The following is an 18,658-nucleotide window of genomic DNA, read 5'->3' as shown; positions in this document are numbered from 1 at the left end:
CATTATTCTTTGCACTAAAAATCAAACAAATTGTGAATGCCAGGCTACTCTAGGTAGGTAGAGGATATAAGTCATTATCAGTTGACTATGTAATGGTGGGAGGTGACTGTAACTCTACTTTCTTTTTAMCATTTGTGGATTTGAACGCATGTTTGACTAGCAGGATTTCCTGTTGTAGAATCTGTGGAAAATGTAGTAAGAAAGCTTTAAAATTGTTAATTATTTATAAGCTTATCTTAYACTTCTGGTTGTGATGCTTTTATTCAAAACCTTTTGGCTCCTTGTGCCTTTGCATGGAAGATCATACAATACATCTTCAGGTTAAAGCATGCTACCTCAGTTGCACACAAACTCAGACTCTGGAGCATCTGATTTTTGCCTGAAGTAGAATAAGAAGTTGAGAGAGCTTGAGGGCAGCCATACTGGATCAAATCAAGACTGCCGTTAGTCTAGGCTCTCTCTAGCAGTAAATATAAGTAGATGCCTAGACAGGAAAAAGACGTAGACAAGCATGAGTAATATTACCCTTGCGTATTCTTCCAACTTCTGAATGTTTCCAGCTGRGGGGATTTCCTTAGCCAGATGTATTTTCTGTAACCTGCAGTAGCTTTCCCTTTCATGGGCTCAGTTACCCGTTGAATCTACGTCACAGCTCGCATCCAGGACGGTCTTCATCCACACCTATAGTTGCTATAGTTGGAGTGTTGGGTGGAGACCCACCTCCCCTCCAGCCCCTCCTGACTCCTCTAGCTGTTTTTATTTATTTATTTGTTTGTTTGTTTGTTTATTTATCTATTTATCTATTTTGGAGGATGGGGCTGGAAAGGAGAGGATGATGCTCTTTACCATTATAACTACTTCTAAATTCCAGTTTGACCTCACTCAATCATGAGGGCTTGATGGGTAGTAACAAACAGCCATTGGTTAAATGTCATAAGGTAAGCAGGGGAGTGGGAACACATCTTTGAAGACCCCTTGGAGGAGATTCTATCCATGTTATTTGAGAATAATATGAGTAGGGTTCTGGAGATCTTTGAGGCAAGATGACATTTTAGCATCTACTTTTCTTCTTTGATTAAATAAGAAACTTAAATTATTCTTTTAGCAATATATTTCATTAGAACTGTTTAATTGTCAAAGAGGTAGCATGGGAGTGTATGTGAAGCGAACTGAATCCCAACACAGGATCAAAAATAACAGTAGCCTGAGGTTTAACAGAATGTCTTGAAACCAACGTTAACTCTGAATTTTTGAAAGGCAGATTTTGTCAGTTTAATTATCCTTTGATGTCAGAGGAAAACACTTGCACRTGTACAGGCAGAGCAGAACTTATTTAACGCAAATCTTTAAGGTCTAAGGAAGACAATAAATGCAGGAATTCGTTTTCCAGCAAATTACTTCTCTTTGCCTATTTGGGGGAATATTCTTATTGCTTGCCATGATTTTTTTCTGAGGAATGAAAGTGAACTCTGTTTCAATTTATTCACTTCTCTATGTTTCCTTGTTCTGATTAAAGGAAGAAAAACTAAAATAACACAAGTGTTTTTTTTGTTGTTGCTGGGTTTACATTTATTTATTTATTTAGCAGTTCAGTGAAACCAGAAATACCTACTAACTGATAAATAGTCCTTTGTGATAATTTTACATTGCATAGGAAATAAAATGTTAAGAAAGGCAGATTAGCCCCAACCATTTGGGAGCTTAAAAATAGTAGTGAATTCTCTGTGTGAACAGTCACTTCAGCGATGAATGAGACGGGGTATTTTAGTATCTGGATGTTTCGAGATGGAGCAAATATTACAGTTTTGCATATTTTAATGTAGCTGTTTAATGTCAGCAAATGATCATGAAATGGTTCTCTAAATTAAAGTTTTGTTTACCTATGTTTATGACAAGTTGAAGTCATTCTACAAATACAGCTACTTTTTGACTCTTCAAGATTGAGGATGCCCAGCTGTGCAGCAGGGAGTGCAATAGCTGGCTTTGAAGTTGACTTCAACAGCACAAGGGTAGAAAGATAATTGCAGGGAAAAAAAATAGACTGAATAATTGCTAAATAACTGTATTTTTTATCTATGCATATCTATATCGATATRAGCTTTTTAAGGAGTTTCACAATGGGATATCATTATTGCTTCTAGCTCAGATTTTTCACTATCCAATTTGTCTTGCTAAACTTTGCTGTGTAGCAAATTTTTGCAGTATTTTCATTGTCATTGAATATTAGTGTACAGGAAATCAATCTAAAGAGGAAACTGCTTTCATGACTGATCTTTAATTATAGTCCAACACTATTTTAAAGTGACTTTCCCTAAGTGGGTAGATTATGGATTTCTGTAAATAGTCACATATGGACACTTTTGAGATAACATCTGCTTATACAAAATATTTCTTGTGCTGTCTTCCAAATATGAAAGATTTACAGGCACACTAAAATAGAATTAACAGTTAAAATAACTGTTTTTTCTCCAATACAGAGTAAAATTTCCTAAATGGCTAAAGATTTTCCTTCATTTTTAGTGAAGTTGAAAACAAGTTAGTTAATTTACATGCTCTAGGTGTGCCTGCTTGAGCAGGAAGGTTGGACTAGATGATCTGTAGAGGTCCCTTCCAACCTTAAATATTCTGAAATATTCTGAAAAATATTCTGAAATTCTCAAATACTATCTTGAATATGAGCAGAAACAATTTTTTGGGAATTAATCACATTAGAGATGAATGGGAAGAAAAGTGAGTAAAGGTAAAAAAATGTCATTTTACTAATGTTAATGTTATTTTAATATTATTGTAAATATGTTTAAGAAATGAGAAACAATGCTACCTTATGTAACACAATTTTTCAGGGTACAGAAGACCAGTGGCTTATATCTGTAAAATAAATAAATAAATAAATAAATCCCTGAAGTCATTACCAGCTGTAGTAAATACAAAATAACTGAACTTTGTGTGTGGATTAGCTCAGAGTACAGTTTATTGCCTTAGCTATTAATGAGGAAAAGGCCCTCTTGCTTATTTTACATCTCTCTGAAATTCAAGCAGCTCTTCCTTTAAACTATTACAGATTTTCATAATTTCAGAGCTGAAACAAAATTACTGAAATCTGAAATTAAGTTTTCAAAGACAGTATTCACATTGCATTTTTTTTTAAAAGGAAGTTTTAAATGTTACAAGAGGAAGTTAGAAAACTAAAACTATTTGTGTCCAAAGTGCCACTTTTAACAGCTGTCTTATATTATCATTAAGCATAATGGATCCTTGCTTTCTTAAAGGTCTTGGCTTTTATGCATATTATTAAGTTATTTTTATACGTATTGTATATACATATATGCATTTTGTATATATATACACCCATAATTTCTTTTTTTTTTTTTAAGCTCTCTTTCAACTGATCAGCTGTTCCAATGTTGATGTGAAAAATGCAATGACCTTCAGTGGGCCTCTTGAAGACATGTTTGGGTACACAGTTCAACAATATGAAAATGAGGAAGGAAAATGGTAAGTCATTCTTAAGTGCAAGCTCCAAATTRCCAGATATTCTGCAATTCAGATGCTATATAATTATTTATATGCTATTGGTAGCATTATACTAGTATTTATGTGTTATTCTTTGTAAATGAGGGTTGGATTCTGTTAGTCTTGGTCTTAAGCTGATTGACAATCTCAAAGAAACCTGAAGAAGACTGGAGAAACTGAAAGATGTACCTTCATTCCTTTCCTCAAAGACATAACAAATTACTAAAAGGAGAAAAAACATCACTTTGTTGGAAAGGAAAATTTTATGTCGTGTCTGAGTCTACTCCCCACCCTGATTTATTGAATAAAATAATTTATCTCTTCCTATGTTAATGTATCACGAGTGAAATTGCTTCTACTTTACTTATCTGTATTCTGTTTTTTTTCCAATGGGTTTTGTCAGTGGTTATCTTCTCCTTTTTTTTTTTTTTTTTTTTTTTTTTTTTTTTTTTTTTGTATTTACTGACACAGTACTCTGTCCTCCCCTTTTGCCTGGCTAATAATGCCTTTTATTTGTTACTAGAACCTGGGGCTTTCTTAACATCCTTTTTCCTTGTAGCTGTTCTCCTAAATTAGACCTTGCATTTTGACGTGCTCGCTATCACTGCCTCTCAGTCTCTCAGTAAGCAGCTCCAGAGGATTTTTGCTCCTATGAACAACCAGACGAACCTTCATGGGTCATTGCCAGGCTGCAGGGCTGAGTAAAGGAGCAGCTGATAAAACRGCTGGGGAATCCTGAGACATCACTTTATGCAGATTTCTCTGTTTTTGCAAGAGCTGCTCCAGTAATTTCACATTTTCTGTAAACCCAATGACCCCTCCGGACAGCCTGTGACTGCGAGGCTTGGCTGCAGGTGGGACCRTCGTTCCGGGCCTGAGCAATTCCCCCTGGCGAGGGCCAGGCCTGTTGGCGTCTGGCAGTTTGTCTGTCTGCCATGATGACACAGCCCTTGCTATTTGTCCCAGAGGYTGTCCTACAGAGTGAAAGTGCTGTCTGCTTTTGAATATAGTTGTTCTTGATTGTGTGGCTTGCAGGATMCTTAAATACAGATGTGCACTGTGGTTGTGAATGAGTGATACTGATCATCTTTGGCTAATTTAGGCCTTCAGGAAACTTCATCCATTCTAGGAGCTGGGATTTTGCAGACTAAACCTTTCAAAAGCAAAAAATAATACAAGCCAGAAATGGCTACTGCACCAATACTTGAAAGAAGGCAATATTCCAAATTAACCTGCTTGACCTAAGCGTCTCTGACATTAAATTCTATAGTTGCTGTTAAATTWTCAAGCTTTGAAATTTCTTTCACTACAGTAATGCACGGAACAGGAAATCTGCATAGAACAGGAAAGCTTTGAGATACTTCCTCAGGTGTTAAAACACCACCCAGATATCGCAAAGATAAGAGTTTGGTAAACCTCTCTTTTTTTCCTCAAGTCTCCTAAAATACCCCCAGTGCTAATAAACAAAATAATCTTTCAAACCACTTCCACCTGTTCATAGGACTTGCTCTTTCTTTCTGAGAAAAGAGCAGCAGGGACCAGAGTCCTCCCGAGCACTGATCTCTGCTGGAATGTCATTCACACTCGGCTTCTCCGTGGTTAAATGGAAAGCAGGGATGCTTAAAAGTGTGTGGTGCCCACTTCTGAGTTTTAGTGTAAAAACATATGTTGCAGCATGTCACCTGAAAAAATCAGACAGAACCATACTCAGAGCATTATATTTTGCTTTAGAAGTTATTAATTTAAAAAATCCTGAGGGAACACCATGAGATGTTCCAGTATGTTTATTTAGAGGCTGAACTGAATCCTGAGTTTAACTTTTCCTTCTATGTCTTCACAGGCTATACTTTACATATATTTACCTATCTTATTAAAATATCTTCTATCTGGACTTTTAAAAGTATGATTAAGAGTAGAAATTATTCACTCTGTAACTCTTTGCAATCAAGTGAATGTCTAGAAGCAAATCCTATTGAAATATTCTCAATGGATGGATTTTATGTTTCCAATGTATGCTGTGAATTCTAACTTAATTTGAATTATGTACACATTAAGTGCAGTCAGTTATCTGTTGAGAGATAGTTCCTGAGATATTTCATATAGCTAATGAAGATTTGAGAACGAAACAGTCTGCATCTTTAAACAACAGAATTTCCCCCTGAAAAATTTTTCTGGATTTAGAAGTGAGAAAAGTAATTTCTGATCATATCACATTTTGAAAAAAGAAATTAACATTGTACGCAGGGTAAAAAGGCCTTGAAAATATTGCTTTTATTAATTGTGATAATAGTATTTTATCATTAGAGAGAGAAGGAAAATATATCTTATACTGCTGGCTTACATTATTTGAGACAAGTTTTCCTGAGGTACCTGTTAGGGTCTTCCTTGGCATTTGGTCTCTCCCTAGCATTAAAAACACGTTATTTTCTAAAATTACGGCAATGACTGAGGAGATATTATATAAAGCAGATATTTTCTTTATTGCTTGTAGTACTTTTCATCCACTAACACTTCTTTTATTTTCCAGTGTTTTTTTTTTTTTAGTGTTATCTATTGGGTCATATGTTATATAAGCAAGCTTCCTTTCAGTGTCCTTCCTTAAAGGGGAAATAAAAAGGACTCTTTTCCCTGCACCTGAGCTGACATAGTAGGTGCTTTTCTTGCTATATCCGGCACTCTTCAGAGAGCTTGTAGTAGCTGTGTTTTCTGTAAGTTTTTATATTTGCTGTCTCACATGCTTTTTAAGAATAAAGAATGTTTAAACAATATATTTTATTTGCAGGGTGCTTATTGGTTCCCCATTAGTTGGCCAACCTGAGAAAAGAACAGGAGATGTATACAAATGCCCTGTAGGAAGGAGCAGCCAGTCACCCTGCATAAAACTGAACTTACCAGGTATGAAAGAAAATAAAAGTTGTGTCATCTGGAGGAATAATGTATGCCGCGTTTGTGATTTTTGACTCAAATATTGTTTCTGTAGCAAATTTTTTTTTAGGACTCCTGAACCAAATCTGAAGGAAGTTGTGTTTGTAAACATCAAAAAATATTTCTTTTAAAGCATCTCATTGGCCTTTGGAAACATGCTGATAATTTTAGAATGGACAGTGGCCTCTGCTGCCAAAACATTATTATGACTGGCATTAATTGACTGTGGTCAGCAGTCCTGGCAGGAATGCTGTGGAGTACAGTTTCATGGCTTACCCTTTTCAAGGCTTTTTGAAGCCAAAAGCCTCCATAAATGCCATCAGTAAGTTCTTCAGAAACCAGCTAGACAGAAAAGGCAGGAGAAACCCTAGTAAAGTTCAGGAATCACCAATCTTTTGCTCATGTTAAGAGATCCTTCCTGCAGACAAGAAGAGATTTCCTACAAACCTGAAACTTTCCACTATAAAGATATTTCATTTATTTTCTAGTTCCTCTTTTTCTTTGAAAAAATAGTGTCAGCAATGTAAAACAAAAATTTATAAATAAATATAAGTTAAGTTGTAATTCATATATACCAGGACAGGATGTGGCTTTTTCGTTTTGTGTTGTTTTTTTTCCTAATGAACAAAACTTTGTGAACAGTAATCTCTTGCTTTCATTGTGCTGTTATTTTTACTCTTTTTTTTTNTTTTTTTTTTTTTTTTTTTTTTTTTGCGGTTAAAGAAAACTATTTGAGACAGCGACCCAGACAAATTTTCTGGGATAAAAGCCAGTCTTGGATTTTTTTTCTTGTTCTTTGCAATTGAAGGGGAGGAGGAAGGGTGTTAAAATACTTGATGGAACCAATGTCAGTCTGTGCTTTATTTTAGAATCTGGAAGCTCTATATTAGCGGATATATACTTTAACATTTTGTTTTCACGTTCTCAAATGCTTAACATTTTAATCTATTTATAGCTGCTACTTCAGTTCCTAACGTCATGGAAGTAAAAGAAAACATGACTCTTGGAACAACCTTAGTGACTAACCCAAAAGGAGGCTTTCTGGTAAGAAAAGAGTTATTGCCAGCTTTGAAATAAGTCTGTATTTTCCCCAGGTATCATATCAAACATTTCATCCTTTTTCATCTTTTAAAGGCATGTGGACCACTTTATGCTTATAAGTGTGGGCGTTTGCATTACACAACTGGAGTTTGCTCTAATGTCAGCTCCACTTTTGAAACTGTCGAGGCCATTGCTCCATCTGTGCAAGGTATGCATGCCACAGGAATTCTTCTGTGTCTGAAAATGCCAAGTGCCAAGTGAGACGAATGTATACACATAGGCATACCAAAAAGCATGAACCACTTTCCTTAGCTACCAGCATTACCAAGTTGAGTAAATGTTTTCATTGTCAGTATATAACCTAAATTCTTGCTAATTTTGGAATTTATCTCAGTATAAACAATCATTAGAGAGCTATGCAATATCCAAACAGAACTGCTAAAAATAGTTGCTTATGTTTTTCATTTATGGCCAAAAGATTCCTTTCAAATAATGACGGTATGCTGTCAAGACCTAATACTCAATCTGGTAATACAGATAAAATCTTAAAGACCTGGTCCACTGGAAAATCAAGCAGGAAGAGTGCAAAATTGAAGGAAGCAGGGGTTAACTGATAAGTATTCCAATTATGTGATTATGTAATCCTGTTCTTAAATTTCTGCTTATAAAAGGTGCTTTGCTCATAAAGGGAGTGCCAAACCATGTAAAATATGCAAATTTGTTGAATTACAGTTTGCATGAAACAGGATGTTTCAGCCCCACTAGTGAAGGGCATCTTTCTCTTACCAATCACAACAGAAAGTGGAGCTGTGAGTCTGTATTTGATCCTCGTTTGTGTCAATTCTTATGTGTCAATTTGTGTTGCAGAGTGTAAGACCCAATTGGATATTGTCATAGTGCTTGATGGTTCCAACAGTATCTATCCATGGGAGAGTGTCACAGCCTTCTTAAACAGCCTCCTGAAAAACATGGATATAGGTCCCCAGCAAACACAGGTAAAATGATGCATATCTTATTTGTGTTTATCTTTCAGGAAAAACATAGGATTTACAGGAAATTGGATGAGAGCAACATCTGTGGTTAATAGAGCTTATGGCAGTGGGGTACTGAAACAAAATAGCTAGAATTTCAACCAAGTCCATGTCCAAAGTAACTTGCTTAAGAGGTTTTCTCTCTCCAGCTGTTCAGGCTGTTTGGAGAAACTGAGTTTCTAACCTACAGGCAAAAGTTAAGTGAGGCAGTTTGAACATTACCCTTTCCCATTTCCATCCTTTCCACAACCACTTCTTACCTCTGTTCTTCATAGCAGAAAGGTCTCTACTGCTCCTCTGGGGCCCACAGGCAAGGTTCAAATTCTCTTGGGTTGCAAGATCTGTGACGCAATGCTCAAAATTTTGTATCATGGAGTACTGCATGGATAGCTTTTAAACATTTGAAATCATAATTAATGAGTGAAGTGTCTGCAAAGCAGCATGTCTTTTTTATTAATGGCAGAAGCTGCATTTATATAATAAATGGAGCAGGCCAAATTCCCAGCTGCTATAAATCAGCACAGTTTCATCAGAAGTAATGGAGCTACAACCAATTATCCCAGATGAGGATCTGACTTAGATTTCACAGTCTGTTGAGCAGAGTATGAAAATAGCAATGTGAGCAAGGAAAGGGATAACAGATGTGAATCCATTTTAACACAGAAAATCCTACTATCAGTATAGGAAGAAACTAGGCTTTCTTTTCGTTCTTCCCTTTCCTCCCTCCCAGAATTTTTGGTTTTCTGGGGGCATATATGATATTTCACATGCCATGGGCCACTACTTAGTGCAGTGTCAGCTTCAGGTTCACTACAAATTTCCAGGTCACATCAAAATCTCTTTAGACTGCCTCCCAAAGGAGAACGTGAGTGGATGTCAAGGATGCCTTAATCCACAGAGAGTGTCTCCTTCATCTTCAAAGTTAAGAGATTTGGGAGTTACTACCCAGTTCTCCTGTTGGCTGTACTCTATATTGACCTTATAAAATTATCTGCTTGCTTATAGACTTTCAGATTGATGATTGGGTCCTGTTATTCTAAACATACTATTCTTCCATATATTTTGAGGAAGAGGGAAAAGCATTTTGTCAAATTTAACAGAAAAGAAGGATTTCTCTTCATCCATAAAATTGGTGGTTACTCAAACATGTGGCATCTTGGGAAAATATTTCAAACTGAACTTTCCAGCCCAGGGCAATGGTTGCATGGAAATCATCACAGCCTTCTGCCCAAAGGGCTTTTTCTGAGTTGTGCACAGGGCAGTCAGTTCTCCTGCACATTCACCCTTCTTCCTCACCCTGCAATTCTCAGATTTTTACGTTGCCACACCTCTCATTTTTATTTTTGGAATCCAGCCTTGTCTGTGCAACTCACATACCAAAGGGTCACTTGATGATCTGCGCTGCAGCCTCCAAACATCTACACCTACAGAATCCCACTTTCCATGATTTGGGAAAAGTACCCCTTTCCTCAAACACATGCTTATTCACTCACTCAAGCACATGCTGGTCTTTACCAACTGATTGCTAAAGAAGAAACTCTTGAGATGTAGGTCAGAATGGCAAAGGGCAGAAAATGACTGAAAAAGGCAAGAGCTAGATGGAATTTTTTGGGGACTTCTTACCTTCCTGCTCCCCAGACTCCTACACTGTGGCCTTTCTCTTTACACCATGTTTCAGAATCTTGCCATAGCCAAAAGCAGTGAGAAAAAGTTTATACCGTCTTCTCCGTCCACATCATCTGCTTTCTCACAGATCATATTTAGAGACTACTGAGTGGGGGGACAAGAAGAGACAGAGACAGAGCAGGCTTGTCTCCTCTCCTCTGGGAATGCTGAGGTGTAGAAATAAAGTAGTTGTTTACTTTCTGCCTGTTAGAATTGATTTTTACCATGGGTATTTTTGAGCATATTGGAATTAAGTGGACTTCCACTGGCTACAGATTGTGTTTTCTTGCAAGGAAAAGGAATCAGGTGATTACAGGATAACTCTCTGGCATCTTGGGTGTGACTTGTTCAAAGTAATGTTTTGATTAGAGGCTAGGGATTTTTTTTTTCCTCCRTTCTTGTTTACCCCTTCCATGAGCAAAGGCTAAGTTAGGAGAGAAGGGAATACAGGGTGAAGAAAGTTTTTTTTAGAAAGGTTTAAAGGTAATTTCTGTCTAAGTTTCTGGGACCATCATAGACCAAACAATGTAACTAAATTAATTCAACTTTTTGCTTTGATTAAGAATTTTTTATCAAGATCTCCATGTCATCTAATATGTAGTCTCTCAGTGTTTTACAAGGATTCTCTGGTTTTCTTTTACCTTCACTATGATTTCAGTGATCTGCAGACAAAAAGATTTCTCCTTCTCCACTGAGAGTATTTAGTGATGTTGCTTGATACTAAATGTTTTCCCTCTTTCTTTTTTTCTATTTTTTCCTCTTTGAACAAATAGAATTGTTTTATAATTTATTGGGAAAGCCAGAATATGTTTTCCAAATAAGGGCTGTGCTCACTAATAGAAAGAAATAATAGAAGAATAATTGACCTCAAAAATGTTTTTTTTTTCCTCAAAGTAGAACAGTCTTTCACTTGCCTGTTCTCTCCTACAACACTTTTTTCACACACAGGAATTTGAGATAATTAAAAATTATTCCCTTGTGTAATATAAAATCCATGAAATGTTAGGGAAGGGAACATAAACTTAGGAATAGAAAATCATTAGATTGTGGCTAGTAATGCTGGGAAAAATATTAGGCTTCCTGGAGCAGAATAAACTTATGTCCTTCTGTGTAATAMAGAAGGTTTTCTAGGTTTAAGTTACACCGAGTCACTCCAGATAAGCAATGCTTGTACTTAGCAGTTTTAGTGTCATGCCATAATGGAGCTTGAACAAGCTTACTGTCCCATTAGGGAATATTTGTCTCTGTGTCACTTAGAGCTTTTTGTTATACTAAAAGGCTGCAGAAATCCCATAGCCCTTTGCTATTAGATAATACAGTATATAGTATTAATCAGGATTATATATATTTGAATATGATATTAAATATTCTTGAATATAATATCATTAGAATATAGTCAAATGCTAACTATCAGAATATAATTCTTAAAAGTGGACCTTAAGTTTAAAAGGTGGACCTCATTCTGTCATCTTTCAGCAGACTGGGGGTCTTTCAGCAGACTGGGTAACTAGTCACATTTTGCCATTTCCAGGGAATGTTACACTATCCATTCTAAGGAATGACTCTTTTTTCATGCCCTGAAATATGCAGAACGTGGTGATCTCTGCTTTCAGACTTAGCCCTAGTAAAGGGTCCTCAGAACAATTGTATCCCATGAGATAGCCACAGCCCCCCACCCGCTTCCTTCCTGATTTTCAAGCTCTGCAGCACACTGCGTTTCCAGATTCAGATGTTCTTCCTACTCACTTCCTGAGAAGGAAATGCTCAAAATGCTTACTTGCTGGRATCATGGACAGCATTTCCTTTCAAATAGGAAGTGATATGACTCAGTGTCTCAGACTCTAAACCTTCTTTTAGGAAAAAGATGAAATCTCTATGGGTTCCGTGTATCGTGAAGCTGRCAGTTACTTTCTGCTGTGGTCCTGGCAGCAGTTAAAAGTCGATCCTTGGTACCAATAAATCCTCGAAGTTGCAGATTGGGAGTCTGTGATTCCACATGTGGTTTGCAGGTGCACACCAGTGTCTGGCTACACTTGTGCATGTTCCTAGAACACATCAGGCACTCTTCCTGTAGAGCAAGCACGATGAAAACCTGTCATTTATCATCAATTAATGGGGATATTTTTAAATGATGTATGTGTGTGTGTGTGTGTGTAAGGGATAAGCACGGTCTTGCTAACTGCTACTGCATGAGGTAGAAGAGGAGAGAAAACTCTGGCATGGACTTAATCTAGAGAACATAAATGTTTGCAGCAAGTTTGCTCGGAGTTTCTCGCACTTTAGATATGTGCCACAAAATAGGTGCTTTGGAGGCAAAGGGTTGAAAATTTTATCTTTCRATACAGACAGAATCACTCCTGGGAGCAATGACACTGTGTGCGCCCCAGTCTTTTGGTGCAAACCCAGCAAGAAATGCAGACTGTGCAGAATTCATACGCTGCTCTCCACAGGAACACAACAACCTCTGGGCGTTCTCAGTTATAGGTGAAGAGAGCATGTTTCTGAGAGCTAAAATATTTTAAAAGGATGCAATGTGTTGTAAGTTAGGACTTACATATGTCCTTTCAGTTTTGATTATATTTTTGAAAGGATATAAGAATCAAGTGGATAGATTTTRCTATTACGTACTGCTATAAACATATCCACAATCTCATAACAAGTTTTTATAACAAGTTTTTATAATAAGCTTGATAACATTGTTCAGTATCAGATATTTATCCAACTCTAAAGCTTTTATTACAAGTCAGCTTTTAGTTTAAAAGCAAGCAATGAACGCCAACAAATATTGAGTACAAACTGAGATGCTATGAAAGCAGCTCAAAAAAAACCTATAAAGCAATTGCCAAGTATGCCCTAAGCCACCTCTAAAATAAAATGACTGCATAAACATCACAGGTCTTATTGATCTTTAATACCTAAATGCTAGAGAACTTTTAATAATAGATGAATGAGACATAAATATGTCACATAATACTACATTATCCTAAATAACACCTATAAATTGTCAAGTATAACATAAAATTGAAATATGCTAATGGAACATTGTGTGGAATCTTCCCGGTAAAAGCTGTCAAGAACCTGCCAGAGTATTAAAACAGACTGAGATGAATGAGAGAAATTAATTAGTATTTAAGAATATTGCTTATCTTTCAGTTCACATTTCATAGCTGCAGTAGGTTCCCTCAGGCTCTTGTGGTTTGGTTCCAGTCCCCTGTGTTGTTCTTTCACACAAAGACTTGTCTTGTTGGGGTCATCATGAGTTTTAGTCTCATTGCTCCATTCCAGGAGCCATCATTTTATTCAAGTGCTTGTTGGGCTTATTATCTTGGCATACCTCCTGCTGGGAGGAGGACCTAGATTTCTCGTTGCAGTGCTTGGCTAAGTTTAGGATAAAAACCCTGTTGGATGTAGGAGTACTGTATTTGGAAAGAAAAAGGAGTGTGAGTAAAACATGGCCTTGTATGCTATATTGAAAACTGTTTAAAAACTTGAAATTGATGGCTAGGGCATTGATTTGCCATGGCCTAGAGGAGAGCAGAGTTGCATGTCAGGTGACTGCAAGTCAGGAACAATAAGCAGTTAAGTCTACTTCTTCCTTTGTTCCTATTTTTATTAAAAAGAATTTAGGGACTTCAAAAATGAGATTGAATTGTCTTAGTCAATATAGCTTTACATATAGATACTAGTAAGTATGGCTTTATGTATATATAGAAAGACATTTTTCTTTCTGAAAGAGGCTGGCAATGAATAGACTTTTTCCTTAAAGGTGAATGATTTTTAACATGAACTCTCTGTTTCAGGTTGGAATTGTTCAGTATGGACAAACTGTAGTCCATGAATTTTTCCTTAATACGTACTCGACAACAGAAGACGTGATGGCTGCAGCGACAAGAATAGTCCAGAGAGGTGGTACACAGACTATGACAGCCCTTGGAATTGATACAGCAAGGTATGCTCATAAAATATTAGGAAATCCTGAATAAAAAAAGAACAAATATAAATAGATATGGTGATAATTTGGATTTTTTGGATTTTTATAAACTGAAAATAAGGTGTGACTGGCGTCTGACTTTCATTTAGCTAAGCAAACAGGCTTTAGAAAGACAGTAGTATATTAGCCTCGCACTTTAGATATATGCCAGTAAAGACAGCAGCTGTGCACAGCACATCAAAAAGGCAGCTGTCTCTTGAATGGATGAAATAGGGGAAGAGAAAGACCCAGATCATGTTTGCAGTCCTAAGAAAAGTGCACACAGAGCAGGTAGGAGTTGTATGTGTTTGTGTGTAAAGGCAGAGAGGAAATTATGTCTTTCAGAGGAGAATTGTATAGGAAACATGAAAACTTATTAGTGCTAATTTATCCTCCTTTTGAAGCTAAGATTACTGTAGCGTTTGAGACATTTTTCTCAGCAAGTCTAGAAATACTGTATGTCAAATCCATAAAGCTTCTAGAGTATTGAGAAATTAAAAAGCYATTGTTATCAACAGTATTACATAAGAATGCTTCTTTCATAARCAAAATAGACAATAAATGCCAAATCAAACTCCCAGATGAGTGATATCTGTTCCACATCTAGCTAATCAAACTTGCTTGTGGACTGTGTGAAAGATGAGGAAGCAGCGTACAATTATGAAACAAGAAAGTGACACTAGGCACCGTAAAATATTGACCTCATTCTGCACTCACTGAAATCACTAGTTTCTACCATTTGCTGAAATGGGCAAAGAAAAATTGCGCTGTTTATTTTCCATTTCAACAAATACGCTTCCATAGTCATTTAAAATATTCATAGTCTTTGTATTAACAAAARATATCTAAAAATGGAACAACTCACTGCTGTGCATCAATACAGCAATGTTCTGCATTGTTATAGATTTCATATCTTTATTTTTTACTTTTCTTCTTTTCTCTTTCTAATGTCTGGTGTAAYGGGATGACTTTATTCCAGAAAAGAATACCTCTTCCGTTTCCCAAAAAATATATATTTTAAATGTGCAGCATTATTTGAAGAACTATTCTAATTATCTGACCCAAGTTTTGTTGATATTACTGTTTAATCAAGTTCCAACGTATTTAGYAGCCATTTAATTTAGATACAACTAGAGGCTTCAGGAAGACTCTGGGCAAGTTCATAAAAGCAGGGACAACTGAGAATTGCTAAATACATAGAAACCCACATGTGACTCAAAGTCTCTGAGCACCACAGACGATTGAAGACTTGTATGGAGAGGAGTGATTGAAAGCTTCCTCTGTTCTTGCACTTGTGCTAYTCATCCACTTTTAGCCTCTGTCAAAGGTAGATCTTTTATCACTGTGGACAGTGTCAGAGCTGATCTAAATAACCTGACCGCTTAAAAKGCTGCTATAGGGTGGAAATAGTTTCTCTTTCTTTGTGTATGGATTTGAGGGAAGGAAAATTGAGTGTTTTTTTTACAGTGCCAAAAATTTATCTGAGTCGGAGAAGAGTTCTTYGACATCCAGCATTGTTTTATGCCATCAGTAATATATGTATAAGTAATGAATGAATACTTGTGAACCTCTTCGGGTGCAAACTGTAATAAAAATTTCAGTTGCTGTTGTTTGCATTTGTTCATGGGTAATATTCATTTCCTTTTCCAGCTTCCTGAATTTATATTGAGTGTTTTAGGGTATGATTGAGTCTGCAAAAATTATGTGTGTGCTAAACGCTGGCTTTGACCTTCTTCAAACCTTTTAATAGGAAAGAGGCTTTTACTGAGGCTCGCGGAGCGCGAAGAGGAGTACAAAAAGTAATGGTTATTGTGACCGACGGGGAGTCGCATGACAACTACAGGTTAAAAGACGTGATTGATAGTTGTGAAGAGGAAAACATTCAGAGATTTGCTATTGCTGTAAGTGAAAAGTAATGTGAAAAATATGAAGCTTAAAAGTGTGCTTTATGCTGCAAATGTAATGTCTGCTTTAAAAAAAAAAAAGCCTTTTAAGGAATCTTTATAGAAGTATAATCATTTGAGAGGTAACATGAAAGGATAAAAAAGCTTAAAAAATTAAAGATTTGCTTTCTGATTTTATGGCACCTAAAAAGCTATCTGTCTTTATGATGGTGACAGGGTGGGGTGTGTGTGTGAAGAAAAAGACAGATTGAGGGGCCTATAAAATCTTTGTTAACCACAAGAGTAAACAGAGTGATTGGTTTAAATWTTATGAGCATTTGTTGAAGAGACATTACCCACTATTTTTTTTTTTAATAATAATAGTTTTATTCGTGGCTGTTCTATGTGCTCAGATTCCAAGGTTGTTTTCATGTTGAGCAAACGTAGTAGCTCAATGGGAGGAGGAGCATGAATTTTAACTCATAGATATGGAGATATTAAGGATTAAGGTTCTGTGTGAACACTCTGCTGTTTCTGTATTGTATTCAAGAATCATCTTTTTGTTGTTATTTTTCTGGTTGATTCTTATACTATATTGGATTTTTTCTCTGTATCTCTCAATTTTCTAACAAGAACACCTCTCTTACAATGTTCCCTGTTCTGACATGCAAAGCAAATAATTTCTAATTTAAAAGCAAATAAAACAGTGTAAGGGTCCTTTTCATCTCTTACCTTAAACCTCTGGAAGTATCGTAACCAGCTGCTTGAGACTACTAGCTACAAAGAGGTATTTTGGAACATTTTCAGAAAAAAGACGTAAGCTTTAAATTAAAGAGGAAAAAAATAGTATAAAGCTAAAGTGACTGCAGTAGCTCACAGTTCTTCAGTAGGTTTCTTCAGAGGTCAGTAAATAAAAGTTTCTTACTGAAACACAATATTTTTTGCCAATAAAATTCTTATCTCGACCTAAATTTCAATTGCTGCAGTGTCCAGGAATGCTAGCACGTGGAATTTTTGACTCCTCTCACAAAGCAAAAAGTGTTTAGAGCAATTTTTTTTTTCCTGTGAATTTCAGTTAAGTATTCTTCAGTCTGGGAATTAAAGTAATTTTTTTCTAAGGCATGCTGAGTTTTTATGACAGCAGTGTGAAAGCTGGGAACTAAATCTGAARTCTTTTAACCCCAATGGAGTCATTAACAGTGAATGCAAGTGGTATTGTTATATATATTTATAGGGCTCTAGATTTGCATGCAACAAAGAAAAACTCTCCTATGCCTAATTAGGCATGTCATTAATTGTCTGCATACTGCATTATGAGGAGAACTGGTGAAACAGTGCAGTGGGCAGAAGCCACTACAGTTGTATAATCTGTTCTYTGTTTTGCTTTGTTTTGTTTTTYCCAAACTAAGGTCTACGTGAGCAAGTCATTAGAATTTTATAAAGGAAGGGGATAAAAGGACAGCTGAGGTTAGCAGACATAGCAACCAAAGCAACTGTATGGTGTAATGGTCGGTATTCTCACAAAAAAAGAGCCGAGACCTCCTACAGTTCTGTTCTCACTAACAAAGAATGACTTTTAATGAATTTAGACTAGAAATTTGAGGGAGACGTTAATAGAACAAATTAAGGTTAAGAACAATTTCCAGTATTCTCTGACAGCTTGCCTCAAACCTATCTTTCAAGTATAAAATATATCCTCTATTTTTTCTTTCTTTTTAGATTCTTGGCAGCTATAGTAGAGGAAATTTAAGTACAGAGAAATTTGTGGAGGAAATAAAATCAATTGCCAGTAAGCCCACTGAAAAACATTTCTTCAATGTCTCAGATGAATTAGCTCTTGGAACTATTGTTGAAGCACTGGGAGAGAGAATATTTGCACTGGAAGGTAGGACATTTCTTTACATTTTAATTCACACTTGCATTACAACTGGACTAAATACTTGAGTAACTAATCTAGTATTCCTTTGTAAGGTATTGTGCTGCATAAAATGTATTATACATATATTTTTACCATGTTGATCATAAAGATATTTAGGAATAAATATCAAAAAAAGATGGATAATGTCGTGAAACACATTTAGATGAGTTAAACTAGATGTGGACAGTAGCCCAGGAGGAGAAAAAGGACTGATGTAGTAAAAATCATCATTTTACACTGGTTAAATAGAAKGTTACCTTTACCTATGTAAAAGAGCATTGTAGGATCATATCCTGATTACACCGTGATCGTATATTCATCTGTCTACATTTTAAGTTCTTCTTTTGATTGCAATATACTTCAATATATGTTAACGTGCACATGATATGTAAAGATAGTAGGGTGTTTTTACTTTAGAAATTTTTGTGATGCCCAAATTTTAACAGGAAAAAGTCTCCGTGTTGTAATGTCTGCTTACATTCGCCATCCAACTTARGCAACATTGTCCAACTCTGCTTCAAGCATGCTACCAGTGACAGAAGACTAAATGTAGTAGTTACAAATTATCCTGGCTATCCCTGAGAGGATAAGTGTCATATAAGGAAAACGTCTGTTGGAACTTACTTTTCAACATCTCAGCTTTCCAAGTAGCTGGAATACTACAATTTATAGTTGGAACAAAGGATAATATTGATTGAATATGAAGAAATAA

General features: G+C 36.1%; 1 protein-coding gene across 1 annotated transcript in view; it reads left to right on the top strand.

Moving 5' to 3' along the window:
- Window positions 1-18,658, top strand: part of ITGA1 (integrin subunit alpha 1) — a 63,568-nt gene that overhangs the window by 21,445 nt on the left and 23,465 nt on the right. The window contains exons 2-9 of the mRNA XM_026037551.1: window positions 3,375-3,495; window positions 6,296-6,408; window positions 7,394-7,482; window positions 7,573-7,687; window positions 8,347-8,474; window positions 13,976-14,124; window positions 15,896-16,046; window positions 17,748-17,913. Coding sequence (XP_025893336.1) covers window positions 3,422-3,495; window positions 6,296-6,408; window positions 7,394-7,482; window positions 7,573-7,687; window positions 8,347-8,474; window positions 13,976-14,124; window positions 15,896-16,046; window positions 17,748-17,913 — 985 coding nt within the window. The 5' untranslated portion in view covers window positions 3,375-3,421. The remainder of the gene's footprint in view (window positions 1-3,374; window positions 3,496-6,295; window positions 6,409-7,393; window positions 7,483-7,572; window positions 7,688-8,346; window positions 8,475-13,975; window positions 14,125-15,895; window positions 16,047-17,747; window positions 17,914-18,658) is intronic.

The sequence above is a fragment of the Nothoprocta perdicaria genome, unplaced genomic scaffold (assembly GCF_003342845.1).
Source record: "Nothoprocta perdicaria isolate Ctin4 unplaced genomic scaffold, notPer1 scaffold_1, whole genome shotgun sequence".
In the NCBI taxonomy this organism is placed as follows: Eukaryota; Metazoa; Chordata; class Aves; order Tinamiformes; family Tinamidae; genus Nothoprocta; species Nothoprocta perdicaria.
This window is presented reverse-complemented; position numbering and strand designations above follow the sequence as displayed.